The 10,000-nt window shown below is 49.4% G+C and overlaps 2 protein-coding genes across 2 annotated transcripts in view; one reads left to right on the top strand and one right to left on the bottom strand.

Moving 5' to 3' along the window:
- abcg8 (ATP-binding cassette, sub-family G (WHITE), member 8) overlaps positions 1-6,380 on the top strand; it is an 8,390-nt gene extending 2,010 nt beyond the window's left edge. The window contains exons 4-12 of the mRNA XM_080536866.1: positions 122-360; positions 870-1,002; positions 1,195-1,464; positions 1,706-1,961; positions 2,067-2,266; positions 3,148-3,224; positions 3,719-3,986; positions 4,525-4,652; positions 5,117-6,380. Coding sequence (XP_080392992.1) covers positions 122-360; positions 870-1,002; positions 1,195-1,464; positions 1,706-1,961; positions 2,067-2,266; positions 3,148-3,224; positions 3,719-3,986; positions 4,525-4,652; positions 5,117-5,254 — 1,709 coding nt within the window. The 3' untranslated portion in view covers positions 5,255-6,380. The remainder of the gene's footprint in view (positions 1-121; positions 361-869; positions 1,003-1,194; positions 1,465-1,705; positions 1,962-2,066; positions 2,267-3,147; positions 3,225-3,718; positions 3,987-4,524; positions 4,653-5,116) is intronic.
- A 906-nt stretch (positions 6,381-7,286) lies between these two features.
- Positions 7,287-10,000, bottom strand: part of lrpprc (leucine-rich pentatricopeptide repeat containing) — a 70,738-nt gene continuing 68,024 nt past the window's right edge. Inside the window, exon 38 of the mRNA XM_080534696.1 lies at positions 7,287-7,606. Within this exon, the coding sequence (XP_080390822.1) occupies positions 7,547-7,606 (60 nt within the window). The 3' untranslated portion in view covers positions 7,287-7,546. The remainder of the gene's footprint in view (positions 7,607-10,000) is intronic.

Raw genomic sequence — 10,000 nt, 5'->3', positions numbered from 1 at the left:
ACCGCCACTGGCCGTGAGAGTTTCACTCTTCTCCCCCCCCCCCCCTCCCCAGCCTCCACTGGTTAAGTCGCTCTGTGTTTACCTACCTACCTACCCCCCAACCCCCCCCCCCCCCCCCCAGGCTGTGGTAAGACGTCCCTGCTGGACGTGATCACGTGTCGTGACGAGGGGGGCTCGATGGCGTCCGGTCAGATCCTGATCAACGGGCGTCCCAGCACCCCCCAGCTGGTGAGGAAGACCACGGCCCACGTCCGCCAGGACGACCGCCTGCTGCCCCACCTCACCGTCCGGGAGACCCTGGTGTTCGTGGCCAAGCTCCGCCTGCCCACCCACTTCACCCAGGCCCAGAGGGAGCAGAGGGTAAGGCCAGGGAGGGGACGTCCAGTCCAACACAACTGTCATTCATTCATTCATTCATGCATTCATTCATTCATTCATTCATTCATTCATTCGTTCGTTCACACATTTCGTGTCGCTGATAAGGCACCTGATTGGCTTGATGAGCTCCATCGAACTCCATTGAACTCTATGAAACTCCATCAAACTCTTTTTAACTCTGACAAACTTCGTCTAAACTCCGCCAAACTTCGTCAAACTCCATCAAACTCCTTTTAACTCCAACAAACTTCGTCAAACTCCGTCAAAACTCTGTTAACCTCCATCAAACTCCTTTATCTCTTTTAAACTCCATTAGTCTCATCAATCTCCATTAAAGTCCATGAATCGGCCAGGCTTTACAATGCATGGGCTCACATCCTGACATTGTTTCATCCTATGAGTGTGAGTGTTTGTGATGACATCTCTCCAGCTGTCTAGAGGTGACATGTGGCATGACATGTGACTCTCTGGCTGCTCTGTCCCGGGCGCAGGTTGATGATGTCATCGCCGAGCTGCGCCTGCGGCAGTGCGCCCACACCCGGGTGGGCAACGACGTGGTGAGGGGCGTGTCCGGAGGGGAGAGGAGGCGGGTCAGCATCGCCGTGCAGCTGCTGTGGAACCCTGGTGAGAGAACGTGGGTGGGGGATGAGGGGGGGGGGGGGGGTCACGGGTGGGAGAGGGCGGGGGGGTTGGTGGAGTAGCGTACAACTGATGAATCGGTATGACCTAATATGGAAAATAAGTTAGATAGAGTCCCTCTCTCTCTGTGTCTCTCTCCTAACTCCCTTATCCCCCCCCTTCCTACCCCCCCTGCAGGTATCCTGATCCTGGACGAGCCCACGTCGGGCCTGGACAGTTTCACGGCCCACAACCTGGTGATCACCCTGTCCCGGCTGGCCCGGGGCAACAGGCTGGTCCTGCTGTCCGTCCACCAGCCCCGCTCCGACATCTTCCAGCTGTTTGACCTGGTGGTGCTGCTGTCCTCCGGATCGGCTGTGTACTGCGGGCCGGCCCGGGACATGGTCCACTACTTCACCTGCCTGGGGTACCCCTGCCCGCGCTACTGCAACCCCTCCGACTTCTACGGTAAAGAAGGAGAGGGAGTTAGGAATGTTCTGGTGGGAGGACAGGAGGAGTGTTTGTGTTGGGTGGGTTGGGAGGGCATTCTGTGGGTGTGTGCGGGTGTGTGTGTGTGTGTGTGTGTGTGTACATGGCAACCATATGTGTGCTCATTCATGTGTGTGTGTGTTTGTTTGTTCCTTCATGTGTGTGTGCGTGCGTGTGTGTGTGTGTGTGTGTGTGTGTGTGTGTGTGTGTGTCGCCTCAGTGGATCTGATCAGTATCGACCGGCGCAGTCCTGAGAGAGAGAAGGAGTGTCTGGAGCGGGCTAGGGTTCTGGCGGCCCACTTTCTGGACCAGGTGGGCGGGACGGAGGACTTCATGTGGACCTCAACCCAAGCCCTCCCACCCGCCCTCCACCCCACCAGTGCTCAGTCCAGGCCTCAGGAAGAGCAGGTGATCACAGTGACCAATCAGAGAGACAGGCTACCAGGAAGGCTACACCAGTTCACCGTCCTCATCAGGTACGACCATTCCCTCTTTGTACACCTTTTGTTAACTTGACTTAATTGGAATTCAGTGTGTGTGTGTGTCCTCCTGCTTGACATCCTAAACCGTGTTCCTCCCAGGCGTCAGGTGTACAACGACTTCAGAGACCTGGTGACCCTATTGGTCCACGGGTTTGAGGCCCTTCTCATGTCTCTCCTGATTGGCTTCCTGTACTACGGCGCCGGGGAGGAGCGTCTGGCCCTCCAGGACACCGTAGCTCTCCTCTACATGATCGGAGCTCTCACCCCATTCGCTGTGGTGCTGGACGTCATAGCAAAGTGTGAGTGACAGACATGACAACCAATCAGAGTTCAGAGTTTTAGACTGATAGGAGCCGATAGGAGGTGCTCTTCGGTCGATTCCGAATCAACCTGGAGCTCCTACTCTCTTCACCCGAATGCACTTGTGGAGATCTGAGAGGACTTGAAAGGTATAAATATTATGGCAATAGCTTCAAAATGGAATTTTTTGTTACCAACATGTTCAATTATTTCACACTTTTACCTGTGTAAGCCAGTCTGATCTCCTTAACTCACAAAAAATCAGGTGTAGTGCTGAGGCACAAACATGTACATTTCAAGCCTGCAAACTGTGACACTTTAAATAACGTGAAACAATACTATTGTGCAATATGACAACCCTAGTCGTCTATCTGTACAGTATAGTACAGTGGATTGTGTACATAGCCTTTATTTATGTAAACCAGCTCCTTCCCTTCTTGTGATTTTTGTTTTTAAAGTGTTTTTTTTCCCCCTTTCCTAACACCAGGGGAGCCACCCCTCCTAAATTTCGTTGTTTGGTACCTGTACTGTAGCAATGACAATAAAGTCCATTCATTCATTCATAACTGCCTACGAATTCTGGAACACTCACCATTCTAGAGTGCCATGTCTTTTATGTGGTTTTGTTTACCTAGCAACAATACTTTGATTGGCTACAAAATGAAGCATCGTAGTTTATACATTTGTGGTGAATAAAGTCACCCTGGGCACTCTAGAATGTTGACACTTTGGGCGACTTTATTCACCATCGGCACTCAATGAGTTAAGTGCATAGGGGATAGTAGGTGTATGTAGGGTGTAGGAGCTAGGGTGTAGGGGCCAGGGATTGGTTTTGGACAGGGCCTTCATACTGTCCCCCCCCCCCTCCCCCCCACTCCAGGTCACACAGAGAGAGCCATGTTGTACCATGAACTGGAGGACGGCATGTACTCTGTCACCTCCTACTTCTTCGCCAAGGTAACACATCACGCCAGGGGAGGCCGCCGGAGGTAGAGATTGGAGGACGGCCTCGTTGTAATGCGTGGAAGGGAATGACGAACAATGTTTGATGCATTGCAAGGAGCCCATCCTCCAATTTCTACCTCCACCAGCCTCCCCCCTGTATCACACTGCTTTCAACAATCAACACTCTCCTCTTTCAACGACTGTATCTATGAAACAATAGTTCCCTTACTGGCCAGCAGGGGTCAGCAGAGCTCCATGCTTCAGCCAGACTTCAGTGTGTGCTCTAAATGTAGAGCTCTAAAGGCTCTGGACAGGAGAGACTACACTTGTTGCCATAGACAAGAAATGCAAACGCACTATCACTATGTTGTGAATCATAGTGTTTAAGTGTGTGCGTGTGTGTGTGTGTGTGTGTGTGTGTGTGTGTGTGTGTGTGTGTGTGTGCGTGTGTGTGTGTGTGCGTGTGTGTGTGTGTGTGTGCGTACTCCCCTGCGTCCCTTCCTCAGATCCTGGGGGAGCTCCCCGAGCACTGTGTGTTTACCCTGGTGTACGGTCTGCCCATCTACTGGCTGGCGGGTCTCAACGGCGCCCCCGACCGCTTCCTGCTCAACTTCCTGCTGGTGTGGCTGATGGTGTACTGCAGCCGCTCCATGGCGCTGTTCGTGGCGGCCGCCCTGCCCACCCTGCAGACCTCCGCCTTCATGGGCAACGCCGTCTTCACCGTCTTCTACCTGACGGGGGGCTTCGTCATCAGCCTGGACAACATGTGGCTGGGTGAGAGAGAGAGGGAGCGAGGGAGAGAGGGAGAGGGGGGAGAGGGGGGGGAGAGAGGGGGAGGGAGAGAGAGAGAGGGGGGGGGAGGGGGAGAGAGAGAGAGAGAGAGAGAGAGAGGGGGGGGAGAGAGGGAGAGAGCGGGGGAGAGAGAGCAGGGGGTAGAGAGAGAGAGAGACAGAGGGAGAGAGAGAGAGAAGGAGAGGGAGAGAGAGAGAGGGAGAGATGGAGAGAGAGAGGGAGAGAAACAGAGAGAGAGAGAGAAGGAGAGAGAGGGGGATAGAGGGAGAGAGAGAGAGAGGGAAAGAGAGGGAGAGGGAGAAGGAGAGAGAGGGAGAGGGAGAGGGAGGGATAGGGAGAGAGAGAGAGAGAGAGAGCATGGTTAGATAGATAGATAAATAGATAGAATGTTATATAGATAGATAGATAGAATGTTAGGTAGGTAGGTAACTTATGTAAGTCATTTAGGCCTGTCTATGTTTATGGATCTGTAGTTCTGTTGCAACACTGACCCTGTGTGTGTGTGTGTGTGTGTGTCCAGTGGCGTCGTGGTTCTCACATGCCTCCTTCATGCGCTGGGGCTTCGACGGCATGCTGCAGGTGCAGTTCAGGGGTCTCAAGTACCCCGTCTCCATCGGCAACATCTCCTTCAACATCGACGGCATACACGTGAGTCTGACTGACTCCTCCGCTGAAACACTGCTTCTCGAGACCACCCGAATTACATTTTGGTTCCTTACCCTGGAAAAGAGTCTTGTGATGAGGACGGACTAAATCTGGGCAATTGCTAGTATTTTATTTTAACCCCCTCCCCACGCCAAAAAAATTTGATGGAAGTCAATGGATCCTAAATGAGCATGTTTAGAAAGTGTCATGCGCAAATCACATCAAAGTCATTTCAACCAAGTCGTTCCTTGTCCATAGCCTCTTTTCAGTAAGGAACCGATATTGTGCTTTTGTAATTTGGGGGAACTATCCCTTTAATGCTGCCTCTCAACTCTCAGGATGGAGATGTTACAACGTTACACTGTAGACATGACAACACTACTCACATGTACAAATTACGGAGTGTGGCTTTAAATCACCTGTGTAAGATGATAAGTCATGAATGTGAATGTGTTTTGCTTGTGCAGGTGGTGGAGGCCATGGACATGAACCAGTACCCTCTGTACTCCTGCTACCTGGTTCTGATGGGCGTGGTGGTGGGGTTCCTGCTGCTCTACTACCTGTCTCTCAAGTTCATCAAGCAGAAGTCCAGTCAGGACTGGTGAACATCCACCACCCGCCTGGAGGCCTGGCCACAAACAAACCCCTATAGCCCTTAACCCCTATATCCCCTAGTCCTTAATCTCTATATCCCCTAGTCCTTAACCCCTATAACCCCTAGTCCTTAATCTCTATAGCCCGTAGCCCTTAACCCCTGTAGCCCCTTAACCCCTAGCCCTTAACCCCTTTATCCCCTGGCCCTTAACCCCTATATCCCCTAGCCCCTTAACCCCTAGCCCTTAACCCCTTTATCCCCTAGCCCTTAACCCCTATAGCCCCTAGTCCTTAACCCCTGTAGCCCATAGCCCTTAATCCCTATAGCCCCTAGCCCTTAACCCCTCGTCCTTAACCCCGATATCCCCTAGCCCCTTAACCCCTAGTCCTTAACCCCTACTAGCCCCTAGTCCTTAACCCCTATATCCCCTAGTCCTTAATCCCTATAGCCCCTAGCCCTTAACCCCTATATCCCCTAGCCCCTTAACCCCTAACCCATAACACTTATCTTGACCAGCAGAAGTCCAGCTAGCACTGATGAAACCACCCAACTAAGGCCCTGTCTAGAATCAACCCCTGGTCCCTACTCCCTATCTGCCCACGACTCCTGGACCAGCAGACGTCCAGCCAGGACTGAGAAGGCCGCCCATAGTCCCTACGTGCCGCCCTCCTCTCTTTCTTCATGGAACCCGAGCAAATCAACGTTATTGTTGCAGTACCAGCGTCTGCCGCTGGATGGCAGCAGCGTACTGCATTCTGCACTCTGCCACCACGGGTATAATAATAAAAAAAAGAATGATGGAATTTTCTGTTCTTTTTGTGTCTAGGCAAATTATTAGAACGTCACACTGGCAGATATCCATCAACAGCATTCACTTGTTCCATTTTCAATCTCTCTCTGCTTTCATTTTTTTTCTTTTTTCTACAGCTTAATCTGTTTTGTATATGTGAGGTTATTAAGCTTAACAATGTGTGTGTGCCAGTACACTAGAGTCTAAATCTTCAGACAGGGTTAGTAAGTCACACTTTGAGAACAGAGCTTTGTGTTGTAGCGAGATGGAAGATTATGTTAGTTTTGCACTGGTGCCTGATAAAATGTATCGCCGGCATGTTTTTTGACATTAGTAAAAAGATTACAATAAACTGGAGTCCGTCCACTGGATGCATATTCACGCTATACCACACACGCAATCATCCCGTGACTAATATTAATACTGAGCAAACACGTGTCTCTCCTTAATACATACAGTATATGGGGAATATCTGGGTCAAGAACACCGCAGATGTTACAGCGGGGGTCTCTAAGCCAAACGTATATTCCTAATATGAGTTGAGAGGTCGGTCAGTGTGTGTGTGTGTGTGTGTGTGAGACACACACTGGTTCGACTGTTGTTAAGACTTACAGCATCTCCCAGGCCCTAGCCCAGTGATGAAGAGAAGGATACAAGAGAATACAGGCCTATAGGGCAGGGACGGGGGGGAGAGAGAGAGAGAGAGAGGGGGGGGGGAAGATGGAGACAGGGAGAGAGAGTGAGAGAGAGAGAGATGGGGAGATGGAGACAATGGGAGAGAGAGACAGGGGGAGAGAAAGACAGGGAGAGAGAGACGGGGGGGGAGAGAGAGAGGGGGAGACAGAGGGAGAGAGAGAGTGAGAGAGAGAGAGACGGCGAGATGGAGACAGGGGGAGAGAGAGACAGGGGGAGAGAGAGACAGGGAGCGAGAGAGACAGGGGGAGAGAGAGAAGGGGGGGAGAGAGAGAGGGGGAGAGACAGAGAGAGAGAGAGAGAGAGAGAGGGGGAGAGAGAGAGCGAGAGAGGGAGAGAGCGTTAAAGGTGTGAGTTAGAGGACAGCAGCAGGGAGGTGTGACCTCTCTAGTCAGGTTCAGACACGGTGGCTGTGGGACACTGGAGGACTGATGATGCTGCTGTCAACCATCATACAGCTGTGTGACGTCATGTCTAACCAGGCTCAGAGGAAACACTGTTCCGACACACACACACACAGCTTTTTAAGTGTCAACACCACAAACGACAGTGTCACAACTTCTCCACAACATTTATTTATTTGCATAAATACTTCTGTACATTATCGTCATCATCATCATCATCATCTTCATCGTCGGCAGGGGGGGGGGGTTTCACATGGTTTAACATCTAATAACAACAATATACACGGTCTGTTCACACGTCTTATAAAAAAACAAAACAAATAAAGCAACAGAACATATTGATGATACGAAGGAGGGATGGAGGGAGGGAGGGAGGGAGGGAGGGACAAGCAGAGAAAAGAGGAGAGCAGGGGTCTTATTCCTCCTGGACCCTACTCTTCAACTTCAACAAGTCTGAATAGAACTTAAATGACTCCTAGAGAGAGAGAGAGAGAGAGAGAGAGAGAGAGAGAGAGAGAGAGAGAGAGAGAGGGGAGGAGGGAGAGAGCGAGGGAGAGATGGAGAGAGAGAGTTAGCTGACAGGATACACACAAAACTAGTCACAACCTGTAGTAGAACAAGAGACTGTTGTACTGTACTGTGTGTGTGTGTGTGTGTGTGTGTGCACGTTTCGCAGGCAAATGTGTGTGTGTGTGTGTGTGTGTGTGTGTGTATGTGTGTGTGTGTGTGTGTGTGTGTGTGTGTGTGTATCCGCATGTGTTTAGCAGGAAAACAGGTTTCCCTCCGTCTGTATAAAAGTACACAGCACCCCCGGGTCCAACTAACACACTTCTCTTATCCAATCAGGCGGAGGCGTTTCATCTGGAAAATCCAGATTAATTTAGGAAATCAGAGGTTTTTAGCGCTGCTACCCCCCCCCCCATCCCTCCCCCCTAATTAAACACTCCTTTCAGCCTCAGAAAGAAAGTGGTCTTTTTTGGGGAAGGTGAATGCTTTCAGGAGATTAACGTTGCAGTAACATTGTATATTCCCTTATTAACATTGTAATTAAAGTTGATAAACAGAGGGAGTCGTGTCGGGGGGGGGAGGGGGGGTCAGGTGGGGGGCAGACGGGCGCCAGGCGCCACGGAGACGCCGCGAATCTCCTCTTATCTGCTCTCTCAGGAGACGCTTTGTACTGAAGGCTACAACGGCAATACCAGGTGTGTGTGTGTGTGTGTGTTATTTGTGTGTGTGTGTGTGTGTGTGAGAGTGTGTCTGTGTTATTTGTGTGTGTGTGTGTGTGTGTGTCTGTGTTTGTGTGTGTGTGAGAGTGTGTCTGTGTTATTTGTGTGTGTGTGTGTGTGTGAGAGAGTGTGTCTGTGTTATTTGTGTGTGTGTGTGTGAGAGTGTGTCTGTGTTATTTGCGTGTGTGTGTGTGTGTGTGTGTGAGAGTGTGTCTGTGTTATTTGTGTGTGTGTGTTTGTGTGTGTGTGAGAAAGAGAACTACCCAAGAGATTGGTTGGTGGAAACTTTAAAGGTAAACTTTGAGCTCAGAAGGAGAGAGGGGGAGAGGAGGAGGAGAGAGGGGGAGAGGAGGAGGAGGAGAGGAGGAGGAGAGAGGGGGAGAGGAGGAGGAGGAGAGGAGGAGGAGAGGTGGAGGAGGAGAGAGGGGGAGAGGAGGAGGAGAGGAGAGAAAGATGTGGTTATGAAACGTGGCTTTACCTCTCCACCTTTCTGACAGAGTGTTAATAATGCAGTGAGCCTATGTGAGCTCTCTGCTGCACCGAGGGGGGAGGGATGTGTGTGTGTGTGTGTGTGTGTCTGTGTGTGTGTGTGTGTGTGGGGGGGGGGGGTGTAAGGTAGGCGATTGCACGTGTCACGGACATATGTATGTGTCTGTATGTGTGTTTAGGTGTTTATGTATGTTGTGCGTATGTGTGTAGATGTATGTATGTATGTATGTGTGTATGTATGTATGTATGTATGTATGTGTGTGTGTATGTATGTATGTATGTATGTATGTATGTATGTATGTATGTATGTATGTATGTATGTATGTATGTATGTATGTATGTATGTATGTATGTGTGTATGTATGTATGTATGTATGTATGTATGTGTGTATTAGGGATGGACGGTTTTTCGGTTAAACCGAAAACCGGGGTTTATAAAAATAGAAACGTTTTTTTATCAAAACCGTCTGAAACCGTTTATTTATTTATTATTAAAAAAAAAATCCTATGTTGTTCAAAGAATAAAACTGGAACATGTCACATGTTTGTCGTGTGTGAAAATAACAATGATACAGTCTGAATCTGCCGCGCAATGAGTGAGAGGTTTGGTCAGTTGTGAAGAATAACTGAGGATTAATATCTAATTGGGATTATATTTAAGGGTAACGAATCACTCTATGGGAAAGATAGTTGCCTTCAGTTATTGGTAGATAGGAAAGGTTTTTTACAATTACTCGCTTACATTTAATAAGATCATTTTCGCTGCTCTCTGTAAAGCGCATTGGGTCACTTTTGTGAAAAATGCGCTATAGAAATAAAATGTGATTTGATTTGATATCAATCAATCAATCAAACTTTATTTATGTTCTATAGCACAAATCATGCATTGAATGTAACTCCAAGTGCAGTATTTACTAAACCACAATATAATAAAACAAGAGCTATACGGATCAAGAGTGTTTGTGCACAGCACCACTGTGTGTGAAGGCGCTACTGAAAGTGATGACAGAACGCATGTCTCAGAAGATACGCGGTCACTTAGTGACGCAAAGGTAGTTCTGTATTTATCTCTAGTACATTTATTTTGAAAGCTCTATTTTGACAGCTCTACCATGGGCACTTTTATTTTGATGGGGCATTCTTTGTTGATTGAC

This window comes from Nansenia antarctica, assembly GCF_963989245.1.
Source record: "Nansenia antarctica genome assembly, chromosome: 1".
NCBI lineage: Eukaryota > Metazoa > Chordata > Actinopteri > Argentiniformes > Microstomatidae > Nansenia > Nansenia antarctica.
This window is presented reverse-complemented; position numbering and strand designations above follow the sequence as displayed.